The sequence below is a fragment of the Myotis nattereri genome (assembly GCF_964212035.1).
Source record: "Myotis nattereri genome assembly, chromosome: 11".
NCBI classification, from domain to species: Eukaryota; Metazoa; Chordata; class Mammalia; order Chiroptera; family Vespertilionidae; genus Myotis; species Myotis nattereri.
This window is the reverse complement of record NC_138086.1, coordinates 31,838,124-31,857,779: the sequence shown is the minus strand read 5'-3', so window position 1 is coordinate 31,857,779 and position 19,656 is coordinate 31,838,124. Positions and strand designations below refer to the sequence as shown.

At 41.1% G+C, this 19,656-nt stretch overlaps 2 protein-coding genes across 2 annotated transcripts; both read left to right on the top strand.

Moving 5' to 3' along the window:
- Positions 1–432: 432 nt before the first annotated feature.
- Positions 433–4,720, top strand: LOC308527471 (cationic trypsin-3; the record flags this gene model as incomplete). The annotated part of the gene is made up of 5 exons (XM_081102793.1): positions 433–472; positions 1,833–1,992; positions 2,744–2,997; positions 3,812–3,948; positions 4,479–4,720. 5 exons carry the CDS (start codon positions 433–435, stop codon positions 4,626–4,628), a joined length of 741 nt encoding a protein of 246 aa, XP_080958919.1. The 3' UTR covers positions 4,629–4,720.
- Positions 4,721–8,680: 3,960 nt separating this feature from the next.
- LOC308527349 (serine protease 58-like) lies at positions 8,681–15,036 on the top strand (the record flags this gene model as incomplete). Its single annotated transcript, XM_081102660.1, has 5 exons — positions 8,681–8,711; positions 9,991–10,147; positions 11,671–11,921; positions 14,349–14,485; positions 14,887–15,036. The coding sequence occupies 5 exons, from the start codon at positions 8,681–8,683 to the stop codon at positions 15,034–15,036; spliced, it is 726 nt and encodes a 241-aa protein (XP_080958786.1).
- Between the last annotated feature and the right edge of the window lie 4,620 nt (positions 15,037–19,656).

The following is a 19,656-nucleotide window of genomic DNA, read 5'->3' as shown; positions in this document are numbered from 1 at the left end:
AAAATTATATAATTGTGAAAGAGCCAGTATTAATTAAACATCAAGGGTATGGAGTTCAAGGTAGTCTTCAGGATAAAAGTTTACAGTTGGAACAACCAAGTACCTAAGATTTTGTTTGGGAATCAGGACACCTGCAGCTCTGTTCTGTGACCTTACTCCAACTTACTTTTCTATTATGGGAACAGTTCCCACCAGGTGGGGTCATTACTTTCATTCCCATGACCTTCTGGAAAAGTGGTTGATGTTTAAATTTAATGCTGAATTATATTCAATTTGGCACAAAAATGAATTCTAAATTTGGATTTGTGTGTTTCCAGTGAAGTCACTTTTTCTGGCACCTGTGGTCATAGGTGTCAATGACAAACCTGGAGGTATAAATAGCAGTGGATGTAAACCCTTCATCCCATTGCCCACCAGAACCAGTGAGCAACCATGAAGGCCTTCATCTTCCTTGCTCTCCTGGGAGCTGCTGGTGAGTCTCTCTTACTAAATGAATAAGTAGGTGTCTTGCATATATTTAAGTTTGCAGTTTGTACTTTGGAGCTTAAAACGTTGAGGCAACAGTGCATAGTACCTGTGTCTATAGAGAAATAAATCTCACTTATTTGGGAAAGATCACTAGACAGGGGTGATCAGTGTAGATCAAGTATAAAGAGGCAGCACCTGCCCTCAAATTCAAGGTAAAATCTAGGAAGAAGAGGGAAAAGGAAAGGACAGTCAACAGAAAAGAAATGTTGCTTTGACCTTTCTAAGGATTTGGAGTTAATACCTAGGAAAAACAACTAATCTTTTGCTGCTTGCAGAGGCTGTGAGGGTCAGAGCCTGAGTCTCCTCTAGACTGAAGGGCATCTTAGGGATCATAGTAGGCAAAGATATTTTATTTCTCATGAATAAAAGCTATGGGTTGGGTTTTACAACATCTTCGCTAACGAAATCTCACCAGTGTAAATCATCAAAAGAGATAGAGAAATGAGTACTTTTACACTATGAAAACTTACTACTACATTTTCCAAAATTGGGCAAGTTTAAATTCAATATAGCTGTCTGTATACCTGGAAATGTCTTTCCCAAAATTACTTTAAAATACTTGAACAATAGAACACATATAATGTAATGAAAGATTTTGATGCCATAAGAAATCTTAGTATATCTGAATAAATTAAAAAATGTTGGAAAGATAATTGGGATAAGGGGAAAGGTTGGAGACAGAAACTTTATAATGTTCTATACAATTATTTTGTGAAGATTATACATGAATAGATGAAGGCCAAGAAGAGAAATTTCAGGGTGTGGGTAGTACAAAATTCCCATTTTTCTTCCAGGCCAGAACATTCTCAGGTGACTTCTAAAAGCTTCCTTTAGGTTACCACCTGGGGTTATCTATCCTATACCAACCACCTCAAACAAACATAACCCTGGGTATCACAAAGCTTTACTGAACATCTATTTGCATGGCTTCTCTGCACAGTTTTATGTAAAAAGTATTCTTCATATTCTTAGATAGTGGTTAGTGTTCAGGACATTTATTATATAAAGTCTTTTATCTGTGTGTGTGGGGGGGGGTGGCATCACATATATAAAAACTGTATATTTATCAAATTTAAAGCATAAATTAAATATTAGATACTTATCATGGTATAAGTAGGGTATGTGTTAAAGATATAGAAAAACTAGGTTTTTTAAATTTTTACATTAAATATCACCATTTTCTGATTATATGGGACAGGAAAACATTATCTGAGCTTTCCTAGTTAATCTACTAAAACTTGGTGGTGAATCAACATTCCAAGATGGATCTGTTTCACAGATAGTTTCCAACTTTTCTCTGTCAGTTGCTTTCCCCAATGATGACGATGACAAGATCGTCGGGGGCTACACCTGCCGAAAGAATTCCATCCCCTACCAGGTGTCCCTGAACGCTGGCTACCACTTCTGTGGTGGCGCCCTCATCAATGACCAGTGGGTGGTGTCCGCTGCTCACTGCTACAAGTCGTAAGTAACCAATACTCACATCCCTGATCAACTCATTCCCCAGCCCTGCCAAAGCACAGGCAGGGTAAATTACGGAGTTATGATTGAAGGGTGAGCACTCAGGTTCTAAGAGTCTCATTGTTCTCCCAGGCATTGAGTGATTCAATGATGCACTTTCACATGGTGTCCTAAGAGTTCCCTGATGTCTTTCCAAATAAAGACATGGAAGGGGAAATAGTGAGTGATAAAATACATACTTAGAACTAGCTTCAGAGCATTAATCATGAAATAGTCTTAATCATTATAGCTCAACCAGAAAAGAATGCCTTATGGAGGTAATAAAATAGATGAAATGTCCAGTGCACTGAAAATAAACACAACTCATTCTGCTCCTTAATATCTTGTCATGTCTCTGATTGCTGCTGCATCTCTCTACAGTAATTGGTAACCCCATCAGAGGAGAAAAGCAGGTGCTGATTAATTGCCACTAATTCTCTTTTTACCCTCATTGTTTTATTGGTGTCATTTGGTTCCCATGCACATGTCATACTACTCCAACACAAAGGTGGGCTGTCAGTCTGTGCTTATAGTGATACCTACCTAAGGACTCCTCTAACTGTACCCTATCTGATGGGACTGCCTTAAGTGTACAATTGCTGTGTGTGTGTGAATGCTTGAAGGGGGTGATGTCTGTGCTTATGCTCATGACTGGGGTGTACTTTTAAAGGGGAAAGTTCAAGTTAAATAGAGAATTTTTAATCCTTTAATCCAGTCGAATCCAGGTGCGTCTGGGAGAGCACAACATTGAAGTCGTTGAGGGCAATGAGCAGTTCATTAATGCAGCCAAGATCATCCGCCACCCCAAATACAATGCCCGCACCATTGATAATGACATCATGCTGATTAAGCTGAACTCACCTGCCACCATCAGCTCTCGAGTCTCCACCATTTCTCTGCCAGGAACTTGTGCCGATGTTGGTACCCAGTGTCTCATCTCTGGCTGGGGCAACACCCAGAGCGTTGGCAGTAAGTATCACCTGAAACATAGGCACCAAGTCTGAGAATCCTAGAGGCAAAAGGCATATGGAGAGCCAGTTAGTCCGAACTGTCACTCAAGACAAGGTTCACAGAGTAGTCTGTGGATATATGGAGTCTTAGATTATGTTAATGGAAATGAGGAAGATTCCTTTGTTGAAAAATAGAGCACTAATGAACTATGATGAAGATGCCAGGTATTCAACATAAGTGACTAGTGATTTGCAGAGAACTAGGAACTGAGAGGTAAACAGAACTGATACTAAGGAATTTGGGACTGACCGACTTAATAAAGTCTCTAAATTTGAAATCTCTGGTCACTGATGCTAATCTCAGAGAACAACTTGTTGATTAAAATTCTTTGGAAGGCCTTTCAAATAGAAGTTGTTCTTCCAAAGTAAAAGTTACTAATAATCCAAATGAAAGAGTTGGGGTATTGGGAAGGGCAGGAAGAAATTATGGAAAAGAAATATTTTAGGAATCCTGTAACCTTCATATATATATATATATATATATATATATATATATATATATATATATATATTTGTTGATAGTATTAGAGATATCTCCTCTCCTTCCACCCTTTATTCCCATCCTCCCAGCCCCTACCTCCCCATGTCTTCACTACCATATTGATAAGCATATAAGTTCTTTGGTTTATTTCTTCTCATCCCTCCAACCCCACACTGAGGTATGTCAGTCAGCTCCATGCCTCCATGCTTCGGGTCTTATTTCGTTGGTCAATTCATTCACTAATTATATTCCACAAATAACCTTCTTCCATTTTTACTCCTGCACCCAACAGCTAACTACCCTGAGCTCCTGCAGTGCCTGGATGCTCCCGTCCTCTCTGACAGTGTTTGCCGCAAAGCCTACCCAGGCCAGATCACCAACAACATGATGTGTCTGGGCTTCCTGGAGGGTGGAAAGGACTCTTGCCAGGTTAGGTTCTTTGCATCCCTTTTCTTTCAAGCTCCATCTCACACATCTCCACCAAATTTCCCCTTTTCTGAAATACAGAAGATTAAAAGGCTTTTTCTGGAACTGATCATGAGGAGTGAGGGGTAGATTTGGGACAAGTGATCACTTTTCTTTTTGCCATATGAGTGGTTAGAATTAAGGGTAAAAAGATACATAGAAGATGGTGTGCAAATAGCACAGCTAAGGTACCCTTCTGATGAGGTCTATTGTAGAAGAACACTCTGAAAGAGCAGGGCTATCTGGGAAGCCTTACACTCTGTGTTACCACCTCTTCTTGGCCCCATATGCCTGTAACTAAGGAAAGAGGAGGACCTAGAAGGAGGGGGGAGGAAGAATGGGGATGTAGTCTGGAGATTGAGGGTTGAAGGGGCTTCATGGAGGATCAGCAGCAGCCCGGGAAGATAGCCTCGGGATAATGGAGGAACATCTTTGAGCCTTTATCCCATTTGGATGTGGTTGAGAATTCTAAACAGCTTTTCCCTCTTATTTAGGGTGACTCTGGTGGACCTGTGGTCTGCAATGGACAGCTCCAGGGCATTGTCTCCTGGGGCTATGGCTGTGCTATGAAGGGCAAACCCGGTGTCTACACCAAGGTCTGCAACTATGTGAGATGGATTCAGGACACCATGGCTGCCAACTAAGCACATTTATCTCTTCCTGACCCATCCCTATTAGACAACTTCATCTTCCTATGCCTAAAAAAGTACCTAAATAAAAATATTTTGTCCTGCACTAAATATGTCTAAGAACTCTCCTTACTTGGTATTATAAACTTTCTCTGGAAACAGACTGCTGAGTAAGAAAGTGGATATTGACTTGAACTCTCATAGGAGGGTAGAGTTTAAAAGATTATTTGGGTATTTATTCATCTAATCAAAATTGATTCACTGATCACCTACTATGTGCCAGATTGTGTAGGACATCCTATCTAATAAAAGACAAAAAGGGTAATTGACCGTACCTTTGCTACACTTCCCATTGGCTAATCAGGGTGATATGAAAATTAACCGCCAACCAAGATGGCAGCCGACAGCCACACAGCTGAAGCGAGCAGGAGCCTTGCTTGCTCCAGTGATGGAGGAAGCCAAGGTTCCCCACCTGCCGTGGCCTGGCTCTAAGCTCCGAAAGCAACAAAGTTTCAATTATAGGAGCTAAACAAACCCCAGATACCTGCTTTCAGCAGGTCGTGGCCTCAGAGCTGGAGCCGGCTATCAGCTCCAGTGACAGCAATGAAGTTTCAATTATAGAAGGTAAATAAATCCCAGAATAAAAAACAAAAGAAAAAAAGGAGAGGCTGAGAGCTTCAGTCGCCCACCAGCCTGAAAACAGCCCTCAGCCCCTCACCCAGACTGGCCAGGCACCCCAGTGGGGACCCCCACCCTAAAGGGGGTGTGGCCAGCCTGAAAACAGCCAGCCATCAGCCCCTCACTCAGGCTGGCCAGGCAGCCCAGCAGGACCCCCACCCTGATCCGGGACACCCTTCAGGGCAAACCAGCCGGTCCCCACCTGTGCACCAGGCCTCTATCTTATATAGTAAAAGGGTAATACGCAAACTGACCCTAACAGCAGAAAGACTGGGAATGACTGGTCACTATGACACACACTGACCACCAGGGGGCAGACACTCAATGCAGGAGCTGCCCTCTGTGGTCAGTGCACTCCCACATGGGGGAGCTCTGCTCAGCCACAAGCCAGGCTGATGGCTGCCAGTACAGTGGTGGTGGTGGGAGCCTCTCCTTCCTCCTCAGCAGCGCTAAGGATGTCTGACTGCAGCTTAGGTCTCCTCCCCGCTGGCAAGTGGACATCCCCCGAGGGCTCCCGGGCTGCCAGAGGGATGTCTGATTGCCATCTTAGGCCCAATCCTCCGGGGAGAAGGCCTAAGCCAGCAGGTGGTCATCCCCTGAGGGGTCCCAGACTGCGAGAGGGCACAGGCCGGGCTGAGGGACCCCTCCCCCTCACCAAGTGCACAAATTTTTATGCACCAGGCCTCTAGTTGAGGATATACAGATGGATACGAACAGGGGTAACTGTTACCATCACATTTTTAAACAGGTAGTGACACTAAATTGCAGAAAGTTAAAATCAACTTCCCAAAGTTATTCAACTAGCTCGTAGGAAAGCTGGGAGATGCCCTGGCTGTCCTTATTCCCAAAGCACCACTATTGCTTGACACTATGCTCTCTCTTTTGTCTCTAATCTCTCTGAAATACTGTGAGGCTAGAAAAATGAAAATCTCTAGAAGGAGGGAGTTTTAAAAATCACAGATGTCCTGCATTATTCAAGGTTTCACCTACCCATGTGCCGGTTGTTCAATATCTTTCTTATTTTACAACTGGAATTTTATTGCTATGGTAGGCATTATGCCTGCAGATAATCTGTAGCCCTATCCCACCATGAGGCCCTCCAAAACCCCAGCCCAAATTATGTACTATTTTAAATCATAAGCAAAAAAAAAGTGCTAGTGCAGATAAGTTTATAGACTATAGATCTATTACTTTGAGGCAATAAAAGTCTTGGCAATAGAGGAGTTATTTGTTCTCTTCAGCCCTGTCTAGAAAGGCAGCATGGCCACCCTGGGTTAGCTCTTCAACACCCTCCCCCAGCTCTTCCATGATCATCCAGAGGATGGACTGGAGTACAATTCCCAACTCATGATTTCTGTGCATATCTGATATGGTTAAAGGAAAAAGACACAAGTGGGTCTGAGCATGGAAATATTGGAGATGAAGGAGGTTTGAAAGAGGAAAATGTTTGTGGTCCCAGCGAACAGTTGAAGGATAGATATGTCTTAATTGGGTTGGGCTGCTATAACCAAAGATCTATAGACTTCATGGCTTGAACAATTTCTCACAGTTCTGAAGGCTGGGAAGTCCAAGATCAAGTGCCAGCAGGAAATGGTGAGAGCCTACTTCCTTATAGACAGCTACCATCTCACTTATCCTCACATGGCTGAGAGAGCTCATTGTAATGTCTTCTTCTTATAGGGACACTAATCCCATCATGGAGATTCCACACTCATAACCTCATCTAAACCTATTTACCTCCCACAGGACCCAACTCTTACTACCATCCCTTTTGGGGTTAGGGCTTGAATATATGAATTTTGGGAGGGACACAAACATGCAGTCCATAACAGGTAACTTGGTGGAGAAGAGCATAGAAAGATACAGGCTCCAATTATGAATTCCTATCCCTTTGTAACTCGGGATGGTATACTTGCAGAGAGCAGTCTGGAGCCTTTAATCTCACCTATTGTTGCCAGGAGGATAAAAGTCCAAATTCCTGAGCTTAGCATTCAAGGCTCTTAACTAGTTGGGCACAATTAATATGTCCTGTCTTATTTCCTTAGTTGTCATTTAGTTGCTTTTATGTTTGCATATAACCTAAATTCATTTCATATATAACTTTTCTTTATTAAATATGTAGCCTTAGATCTACTTAACTAAGCATATCAGGCTTCCCTCCAAAACAAAAAAGTTGAAAGATTTCCCTGTTCCCTCTGAAAGGTTTTTCTACCCCACCTCATCACCACCATCAATATTCACCTATTCACCGAACAACCTCAGGTAGAGGGAAGATTCAGAAACCTGACAAAATAAGTGAGATATATAAGAGATGAAAAATCAGATGAAAGAAAATATGAAAAGACAAATGAATCATTTTTTCTTCATGCCATCTCAAAGTTCCTTTTCAGCACATCTTGTCACTTTATATCTCTTACTAGTGGCCCTGTGCACAAATTTGTGCATGGGTGGGGTCCAGCCAGCCTGACCAATCAGGGCCAATCGGGCCAGGCCAGCCAAGGGGAGGGGCCATAGGCGGTTGGCCAGCCAGCCCTGCCCCCTGGTCAAATTTCCGGTCGAACTCCCAGTCAAGGGGACAATTTGCATATTAGCCTTTTATTATATAGGATTATGTTTAAAAACTGGTACCAAGGCCAAAGAAGAACACTATAAGTAAATAAAACTATAGACAATAGAACCCACTATTTATTACATATTTCTGGGGGCAGTTGGAAAGTTTTTATGTAAGGCTAACTTATAAAAATGAATGTGGTGTATTGGAAAGAGTAGTGTCAAAAACACCTAAACAGGTAAGGAGATTGATTTTATTCACACTATTGCAATAAGAAGATATCCCAGACTTAAAAATCAGTGTCTCTGCAGGATTGTTTTGTCTTACATTTTTATCAGGAGGAATAGACAAGTTACAGGTGGGGAGATTTACAGGGAGGCTGTTTTGCTGTTGGGGGACTTCTCGGTCAGCTATTTCAGTTTAGCTAATTTCATAAGGAAAACACTTTTTAAGCTCAGAATGGAGAGTTGGAGGGTCAGTGTCTAGTTCAGGCAAAAGGGGAAAGGTCTGTGCTTGACCTTGTCAAAGGAACCAGGGAGTCATCCAAAGTCTTATGGGTGCCACGAGGAAGTCTCTTCCAACTCACGTGGGGAAGGGTAGCATTTCCCAAAATACAAGATTCCCAGGGTTACTGTTACCCACTGCTGTATTTTGGGAGCACAGGGTTCAGATAAAGTTCAATCTGTCAGAGGAAATCTGTAGACTCAGTTCCAAGTCCTGGCTTTGCCACTAACTTCCATGAAGACCCAGCTCTCTCATCTCTAAAATGAGGGAGGGGGGATGATTTCTTAAACGTGTTTCCTACCCCAGTGTTTGATGAGTCTATGAGAATGGCTCTATGAGGGACTCTCGAAAAGAGGAGGTGACAAGTGAGGGCAGGGAGAGAGGTTGGAGGTCACAAAGAGAGGAGGGGCCAACAGAGAAGGGCTATGTCATAGAGAGGGGTGGGGAAATGTCAGTAGACACCTCAGGACTCCTGAGATTTTTAGGGTCAGAGAAGAGGCACCAGGGTCTTGACTGGGTCTGCTCCTTCCTCTCTGTCACCCTCAGCAGAGACAGTTCTCAGCTTTGATAAAGACTAGTTTGAAGACTACTCTAATATCCTTGCTTCTCCCCCCTCACCCCAAATTAATGTCCATATCTCCCCCAGTTGTTCTTGACAGGGACACTTAGACTGAAGGTTGGGATCATTTCCAATTTGATCCAACTTGTCTGCTCCTGGTGAGATCGTGGCCCACCATGAAGTGCTGTCTCATCTTCACTCTCCTGAGTGTAGCTGGTGAGAGTCTGGACCCTTGTTGTAACCTTGAGGCGGGTGGGGTGGTGTAGGGAAGTGTCAGAAAGGGGAGTAGCTAACCACACTGAAGAGATAGGAAGCTGAGGGCATTTCTTTCAATGAACTGTTGACGAAACAAAAGGAACCAACTCTCGTGCACAGCTCATCCCATCAATGCTCTCCCCAAGCCCTCTGAGGCCTGGAAGCATGTTAGGACATGTCACTAATAAGTGCTCTAGTCTTGAGTGTGTAATTTCCTAGATTGCCACGTTTCCTGGACAACCACAGGAAAAGCATGTCTTCCCTTTATGTGGGCAGATGGACTTGAGAAGAGTGAGCACAGGAAATCAAGGTGAACTGGTCAGGGGCTCTGGAAGCCTCATGGCCCTACCCCAAGCTTTTCCATTCCTTTCACCTGCAAAGTCAGGGAATATTTCATTTTTTACTTCTATGCTTGGCAAAGACATGTGTCAGTTTCTTTAATAAACATAACTTAAGTGACATGGTTGATTCTCCCTGATTTAAGACATATATATTTAATATAATTTGAAGACCTTGATTTTATCTTTGAAAAATCTTAGGCTGGGAAACATTACCCTAGCCCAGTGGTCGACAAACTGTGGTTCGCGAGCCACATGCGGCTCTTTGGTCCCTTGAGTGTGGCTCTTCCACAAAATACCAACTTCTGCACATGGGCCACAAAGTTTCAATTGCACTGTATGTGTGTGCCCGCACATGGTATTTTGTGGAAGAGCCACTCTCAAGGGGCCAAAGAGCCACATGTGGCTCTCGAGCTGCAGTTTGCCGACCACTGCCCTAGCCAATCCTCGCTTCTCAACCTCTTTGTCTCTCTTTCTCCATCAATTACTTAGGAATTATTCTGGCCAAATATTCTGAAACTGAAAAGTCAAACTTATCAGAAGATTTTACTATTCCCTACATGGTCTATCTGAAGTCCAGTCCAGAGCCCTGTGTGGGGTCTCTCATTCACCCGGAGTGGGTCCTGACCGCTGCTCACTGCCCCTTACCGTAAGTAACCTTTTGCTCTTGGAAACCAGGAGAGAGATATTTAAACAAAAGTAGGTCTGATGAGGCATTCCAGCCAGTTTTAAGGACATCCTGGGGAATTCAGAGGAACCCAGAAAGAGGAAAGATCTTCTTCCCAATGGGGAAAATCATACACATTTATCAGTTTAAGAGGAGGTCGATAGGAAGGTGTCAAAAGACTCTTTCCCATGGAGAACAAATAATATGCTTTCATTCAATGTATTTATTTAACATTTACCATATGCCTGGGACTGCTTAATGCACTGAGAAAACTGGAAGGGAATAAGATGGAAATAAATTTTGTCTCATAGATCTTACATTCTGGTAGAGGAAGTAAGCCAAAATAAATAAATGGCCAAAAAGAAAACATAAAAAGAGTGGCAAGCTGTAATAAGCAAGAATGCTTTAGTTAGGTGGTCATGTGAGGCATCTTTGAAGAGATGAGACCCACAGGATGAAGAGGAGGCAGCCAAGTAAATAAAGGCTGGGAGTAGAGTGTCTGATGTAGTAAAGGTATCTGAGAGACCAGTTGTTAGCTGAGTGTAATGAGGACAGGGGATGTTCAAAAAATGAGGGTAAAGTGTTCGGCAGGCCATGTGATACAGGAGAAGGGCAAGAGTGCACTGCACAATATAACGCTATTCCTTATAATTCTCAGAGTCTCTGCTGTAATTGGGTCAGAATGTGTTGTGTGCTTGGGACCTATTCAGAGTTTCATGGGTATACCAGGGTCATTTCAAACTCAGAATTCTCAGTGACCTGGTTATTTAAGACAATCCATTAGAAAACAGATTGAACCCTTGATCTGAACTTTATAAGAAATACAAAGTTCATCTCCTTTAAGAACTGGAGTTGGAAATGCTGATATTTTTTTCTCAGCCATATCTAATGCATGAAGTGTCCATAGTAGGGAATGGCTCTTCTATCTGGTGCATGACTGGATTTCTGGCATTGCAAGAGAGTGGTTTTGAATTAGTCCAGGGAGTACAATGGAAAATGATAAATGGGAGTTCTAATAGTTCATAAAAGTCTTGTGACTCTATGATCAATGTAGGTGGCACATGGTAAATATAATATCTGTGAGAGGAGCTTGGGAGGAGCCTAAGAATATCTAGAAACAAACGATACAATATGTTTGCTCAAGGGTTGCTTGAGACAGATGGACTGTGGTACCAACTCTGGTACCTGATCATTCAGATGATCCAAATCATCATCATCATCATAATCATCATCATCATCATCACAACAACTAGATTGTACAGGCATGGTCTAGGTGGCAGATACCATGCCAGATACCAAGCATTTATTATATACATTGACTCTAAAACGACAATCCTGTAGACTATTGTTATCACTATTTTACAGACCAAGGCAGGTCACTTCAGTTCTCAGGTCTAAGAGGTAAAATATTGATGATTATAGAAAGTCACCTCTGACATTTCTTGCAGTTCTGACATTCTGTGACCCTGTTCTTTTCCACCTCTCTGCCCTCTTTTTTTCCAAAGAGTTAAAATTCGATTGGGAGTTCATCAACCCAGCGTCAAACATAAGAAAGAGCAGATAAGGAATAACACATTGACCATGCCCTACCCCGAATTCAATGCACAAACTTTGGAAAATGACCTGATGATGATAAAACTGTCCAAGGCTGCTGTGCTCAACACCTATGTGGGAACTATAGCCATAGCTTTGGAATCTTTATCAACTAATGATTCCTGCTTTATCCCAACCTGGAGTTGGAATGACTATAAAAACTGTAAGTGTTTGACTGTGTTCTTTGAGCTGGGGAAACATAGAGGGATATACTTAAAGGAAACAGGGCCTATGAGGTAATGGTCTCGATCTTAGAGAGATTGCTTTCAGGGTCTAATAATACCAAGATTAGTGGCCAAAAGATAAAAATCAAAGAGACTGATAGAGGGCAGCCAATGAGACATCAACAAATGAAGCAGGCAGTTATTACTCCATCTATAGAACCAAGATCCCAGGAACTGAATTTAAACAAAGGTGGGTTAATATATTACTCTAAAGACAATATCAAGGCACGTTGTAGGAGGGTGGCTTGCTGTCTCATGGACAGCTACTGAAAGTCCACCAAGCAATTAATGAGACAGCAGTGGGAAAACCATAACAAAACGTGTGCTATAGGAAGGCAACCGAGGCTGTTTCCCATACCCAACCATGGACAACCAACCTATCTTGATGGTGATTCACTCAAGTGGACCTGAAGAGGTAAGTAGTGGTTGAGAGAACCCTCTCTTCTGTCACCGGAGCTGTTTCAGTGAAGAGAGTACTACTCTTAGACCTACTGCTCCATCTAATAGTTCCCACGTAGGGGTGGAGACTAGGAGGGTGCATAGGAGTTCATTATTATGACATGCTCTGGGAGTGTGTCTGAGTGTCTCTCTGGCCTGGCACGCATTGGAAAAATTGCCACAACCCAGGCACACATCCCTCTCCCCTCTGAGATCTACAGGATCACATCTTATCAAGGGCATTTTATGAAGAAAGTTGCTTTCTTACACATTTGTTGGTCCTTGGTGGTTTTTACTTCATATGGCTGCTAATAACCATTCTGTTCTCTTTAAGTATCGTCAAGGGATAATGGAATCAATATTCAATATCTAAAATGAAATGATAAAGCTAAACTTATGGCTTATTATAGTTAGGAAGAGCAATGCTGAGCAGGCACAATCTTGCTGAGCAGATCAGAGTACTGGGCTTTTGGTGGGGGGGGGGGTGGTTGGAAGCTTTCTGGACAGGGATTGGAAGACTTTCAGAGGCTAAAGAGAGTTAACATCATCTGTAGTGGCATGGATACTTGAGTGAGGTTGTTGATTGGTTGGCACTCTGAGGCATGTCTTTTGGAGGGGGCTCTAATTGGCTGACTTTAAAAATGACACTGATTGATTAGCTTGCCAAAGCTGTGTCCACTGAGGCAAATTGTCATGGATATTAATCAGGTTTAAACCCCACTGGTGGCTACAGAACAATCCATCTGTTATGTAAAAACAAAAAGTGAGAACTTTAAAAATCATTCTGTTTTGTAAAAACAAATAACAGTAGGAACTTTTATATTCATCATATTTGACATCTTCATTTTTAATTTAGAAGCAACATTCCTGGGAATCTAAGTAAATACATTTTCTGAACAAATTAAAAATTTATGATTTTTATCTTTGACTTTATAAGTCTTATCCAAAGTAATTACATCACATTTTACAAAAGCAATTTATTACATACCATTTGAAAACAAAATAAAACTATATGAAGGTTTTATCACATAGACTCTGCAGGTCAGGAACACAATGACAAACTAATTCTATGAGCTCTCTGGTGCAAGGCTCCCAATAACTATTCATTGTTTCATGTAACAAGATTACTTTCATCTCGTTTGTTCTATGTATTGCAATTCAATTCCCATTAAAATTTAAAACTGAACATAACTTCTCTCTCTTCTGACCCAACACTTTCTGGTCTAATACTTTAGGACATTATATTGAATACACTCCATGAGAAAAATCCTGCTCTATAAATAACACTAGGCTTAGCTTGAACAATGTTTGGTCAATTTTTGTTTTCTCCTTGCTATTCACTACCAAAGATTAAAATTATATAATATCTTGGTTAGAGTCCTTGCATCCTCTGTTTGGCAGGATAGTAACAATTGCTGTAGTAGCGATATAGTAGAAGAATAATATAACTACTTAGGGGAAAATATATGTGTATATTTTACACATATACACACATACATATAAACAATCCATTTATAAATAAACATTTAAAAATGGTTTTAAACATATTAAAAATAGTTTTCTCCGTTTATGACTAAATTTAAAGATGATGAAGTAGGTGCCAAAAAGCAAGTTTTCTTGGAGACAGTTTTTGTGTTCATTTCTTCTCATGATTACATAGTTTTCTCATGAGTTTTCAAGGGTTTCTAATGTATGCATAGTAGAGAGAGAACCACAGACCTGATGTCTGATGTAAGGAGGACTTAATGCTCTGAATCCACTGCTCTAACACAGAGACATGAACAAGGAATGCTGAGAAGGATGGAATGTTCACTACTGGCAATGAATATTCTCAGGGATCAATGCATTTACAAAATTGGGGATGATCACAAGAGTATATGTAATAAGGACAGTAACACTGGACTTGATTTCTCTTCTCTTTCCCTCAGCGAGTGACCCTGACATCTTAATTTGGACAAATCAACATTCTCTTCCTTTCCATAAGTGTAACTTTATGCTAGGTGACAGAATGACAGTCAACATCATGTGTGTGGGACAACCTCTGGAAACCATATCTGAAATTAAGGTATTTTTCCTTTCTCCAGGCAGGAAGATAGCAAGGGGTCTGTGATGAGGAGAGATGATTGTGAGAAAGTAAATGGTACTCATCCAAAAGGCCTGAAGTCTCCTCCTCACACACACACAGTTTCTGGGTTTGTCATGAGTCCCCCTTCCCATCCTTTAGAGTAGAAGAGATTCTGGGAAGAACCATTTGTCCTTTCTTCACCTGCTTGCTCTCAGGTTGGGCCAAACTTGACCCAACAGAGGTGAGACCTATGTGGATATTAAGAGAGGGTTGTTACTTCTCAAGAAAAATGAGTCCATTCCCTTAAATGTCCCTGCTACCATAATGTGCAACTTTTGGGGATTTATTCTTGTTCCATGAGGACTAAGCAACATTGACCTCCTATTCCCTCTCGCTGGCAGGAAGTTTCAGCTGCTCCAGCCATCTGCAATGGGAGATTGCATGGAATCTTGTCCTGGGCAAAAGGAAGTGTCACTATGGGAAGTGCAGGATTTTTCACTGAAATTCATCCCTATGCAAGATGGATCCTAAAAATCATAAACAGCTACTGAGGCTCCTCTGTTCCTCCATCCCCTCAGTGCAACATCTTCATGACTTCTACACTGGATCCCCAACTCCTTTGAGCTTTCTTATTCTTGAACAAAATCCAAATAAAAAGCATCCAATTAAAAAATGACATTAAGAACTCATGCTGTGATCCCTGACCTCTATACAATACAACTGTGGATGTATTGACTGTGAGTAGAAAAAAGAAGAAAGTGTCTGGGATAACACCCAAATTTCTGACTTGGGCAACTGGGTAGGTGGTGCTTCTCAAAGATAATATAAACAGAACCAATGCTTTCATGTATAAAAGATCAGGAGCATGGACATGAATTAGGAGAAATGAGGCATGTTATTTTTGCACCCTTGTAGGACATGTAGACCATCATTTCTAACAGACAGCTGGAGACAAAGCTCTGGATCTCAAATGACATCTTGGTAGTGAAAGCTAGGTAGACCTATATTTATGGGTAACAGCTGCATACTTTGGTAGAGTTTTGTGCTATTATGAAGAGTTACTATTGGTGCTTAGTCCCCTCGTAGTGGCATATAGTGGGGAGATGTACAGCATCCAAGACCCATTGACCAAGATACCTAAAAAATACAGAATTGAGAGGATTCCAAGTAACACAAAAGTTGGGATTCAGAGTTCTTTTTGAGAGGCCATGGAGTTACATGTTGGGGGGGAGGGGGTAATGTGACATGGGCAAAGAGAATCAGAGAGGGTCAGTGAGATGGGGGTAGAGAGAATCATGCCATTGGAGAAAGATACTCTGTAAAGAATGAAAAGGTTTAGAGAGCCACCTTATGAGAGAGACAGTGAATCTGTGTGACAATAGGGATTGCAGTGGTAGGTTAGTTCTTGGACATTGATATACTCTGAGCCTGGATACTTTTTATCCCCTTCCAAAGTGTTCCCCCAAATCTGCGTTCTAAGACCCACAGCTTTATCCTCTCACATACACAAAAATTATCTCAAATTTGGACACTAGTCAATTTCATTCAACTTTCTTTATCTTATTTGTTTCTTTATTTTATAATCCTTCTCTAGCAGCCTCATTTCTAGTTGCTCCATGCTTCCTGCTTCTGATTCACTGCACAACACTTCCTGCTCTGATCACTTTTTATAACTCTGAAATTATGTCTTCAATGCTTATTGGCAATCCTGTATTTTCCCAGTCCATTGTCTGTGTAATTCTCCATAATGGTCATCCTCCTTTCTCCTCTAGCCTCAATTCTCACCTTCAGCAGATGACCTCTGGGAGTAGAGGGCTGGAAAAACCATCAAAAGATACCTTATACCACTTCCCACCATCCAACCTGCAAACAATTGTGTATTTTTCTTATTCATTTTTCCCCCATCCTTCCTGGAAGTGAGGCTCACTATTTTTAGCTTCCTTCTCCACCTTTGATATCTGACTTCCACATGGACTTGCTTTATTGATTATCTCTCCTTTACCTCATTTTACAACTCCCTCAATCTATTGACTTCTTCGGTTGCCATTTAAGCAAGATAAAGCCTCACCCATCTAAATTACAGAGCCCAAGGACATTCTCCCTTGATCTATTCCCTCATTGCCTCCTCTGTCTTCTTCACAGGAAGTTCTTGACAATTACTGAAAGTTATGTTTTGTAAAATTCTTCTCTATCTCTATTCATACTCTTCTATGTGATTTGCTCTCTTTTGAGCCCTGGTTCATCTTCCCAGAGATTTCTTCCACTATGTCTTCCTTTGGTTAAATTCTACTCATCCTTCAAGCCTCAAGCATCACTTCCTCAAGGAGGTCTTCTTCTTAACCCTATATGGGAAAACTTCTATGTGTTTCTCTCTCTTTCTTTACTTTCCTCATTGTGACAATCACAGTGGCAAGTCTTATTACACCTGTTTTCCCTATCAGTCTTTATGATCTATGAGAATACAATTCTCATCTCTCTCAACATTAAATCATCAATATCTAATAAAATACCAGCACACAATATCCATATGTATGAGTTTTCTATTGCTACATAAAAGCCTTACCACAAATTGAACAGCTGAAAACATCATCTCACAGTTTCTGTAAGTCAGAAGTCCAGGTAAACCTTACCTAGGTCTTTTCTTTAGGTCTAGGAAGGTTCCAGGGAAGAATTTGTTTCTAAGCTTATTCAGGTGGTTGGCAAAATCCATTCCTTATGGTCCTCTACACAGAACCTTCGCTTTTTACTGACTATCAACTGAATGCTGCCCTCAAGTCCTTAAGATTGTCCTTAGTACAAAGAGGCCACCCACCCACAGTTCTTTGCCAAGTGGGCTTTCTCAGCATGGCTGCTTGTTTCAAGCCAGTGGGAAGAATCTCTCTTATGCATACTAGCAAGGTGGAGGCATATATATAAGCATAATCATGGGGATGACATCAACTAATTTTTGTCATATTCTATTTGTTAGAAGCAAGTAACAGGTACCACCCACACTCAAGGGAAGGCAATTGAGGATTATGCAGGGCATAAACATGGGCCTTTGAGTCTGTCTTCCACAATATTCAATAGAATTTTGTTAAATAATGAATGTATTGGCTCCTTATCTTCTACACAGTAAAGACTTCTGACATCTTAAATATGCAAGGCTTATTTAATAAGGCTTTTCAGGATTGAATTCCTGCTTGTCTCTCCATCCAGCTCTTCATACTCCCCCTATAACACTCATAGTTCCATGAACACTCCATGTTATTTCACATGTTCATGCTTTTACAGAAGCCTTTCTTCTTTTTGAATTATTTTTCTCTTCTTTTTATGCCAGACAAGTTCCTTCCCTGTCTCTAAGCCCCAAGTGTAACTCTCGGTATTGCTTTCTTATGCACATTGTAGGTTAAAGAGGTATCCTTAGCACTGTGCTCCAAGGCATTTACTTCCATTTAAAAACATTTCTCCCAAATTTTACTATGAAAAATGTTAAATATACAGCAAAGCTGAAAGAATTTTAGTTTTTACCTATATACCCACCAGCTGAATTCCACCATTGAGAAACCCTATTGTTATTAACATCTTGCTTTGCTTCAAAATAACTGATGAACCAATATTGATTTATTATTATTAACTAAAGTCCACAGTTTATACATTAGGGTTTGCACTTTATTTTATACAGTAGAGGCCCAATGTATGAAATCCGTGCAAGAGTAGGCCTTCCTTCCCTCCACTGCCAGCAGGCACCTGGGACCCGGGCTTCCCATGCAGCCCCGGCTTTGTCCAGAAGGACGTCCGGTCAAATTAGCATATTACACTTTTATTATTATAGATTGCTATGGGTTTTGACAAAAGCACAGTGTCATGTATCCACAATTAGAGCACCATACAGAATAATTTTACTGCCCTAAAAATGCCCTGTGCTCCACCTGTTCATCCCTTTCCCTTTCTCCTCAAACTCAGTCAACCACTGATATTTTTACTGTCTCTATAGTTTGCCTTTTCCAAAATGTCATAAATTGGAATCACACAAGCTATATTTTTAGGCTGGATTCTATCAGTTAGTAGTATGTATTTATGTCTTTCATCACTTGACAGCTCATTTTTTAAGAATCACCAAATAAATATTCCATTGTATGAACTGTATGAATGTACCACACTTTGTTCATTCACATATTTAAGGAATTCTTGGTGGCTTCCAAGGTTTGAAACTGCCAAACTAATTCCTAAAGTGGCTGTACCATTTGCATTCCCCCAGCAATGAATGAAAGTTCCTTTTGCTCTACATTCTCACCAACATTTGGTATTTTTAGTATTTTGCCATTCTGTGAGGTATGTAGTAGTATCTCATTATTGTTTTAATTTGGAATTCCCTAATGACATGTTGAGAATATTTTCATATGCTATGTGCTATCTGTGTATCTTCTTTGTTGTTATGGACTGAATTGTGTCGTCCCAAAATGTACTGTTGAAGTCCCAAACCCCAGTATGACTGTATTAGGAGATAAGGGCTACAGGAATTAATTAAAGTGAAATGAGGTCATAAGGGAGTGGGCACTAATCTGATAGGATTAGTGTCCTTATAAAACTAAACAACCAGAGACATGGCTCAGAATTTCTCCCTCTGTGCATTCATGCAGAGGAAAGGCAACAGTGAAAAGACTCCTGTACACAAGCCAAAAAGCGAGCTCTCACCAGACATTGAACTTGCGCAAGTTAATCATGGACTTCTAGTCTCCAAAGCTGTGAGAAAATAAAGGTCTGTTGCTCAAGTCACACAGTCTGTGGTATTTTGTTATGGCAGCCTGAGCAGACATTTGGTAAGGTGTTTGTTCAAATATTTGACCCCCTTTTTAATCGGGCTGTTTGTTTCCTTATTGTTGAGTTTTAAGATTTGCTTATACATTTGACATGAATGATTTAACAGATAGGTGTTTTGCAAATTTTCCCACCTAGACAGTGGTATAGTAGATTTTTAGCTCTGAATACATTGTTTTGTAATTGCCTTTTAATGTCCCTATCATTCCACTAGCCGAAAAGCTCTTTGAAGGCAGAAAGTGTCTTCACATTTAGGCAAATTCAACAGGAAGCACAGAGCCTAGCACAAGTCAGACGCATAATATAAATTGTGGGCTGGCTGGTTGAATAAATAAACGGGTGAGTAGTGACGTGAAGGAAAGGGCTGATAT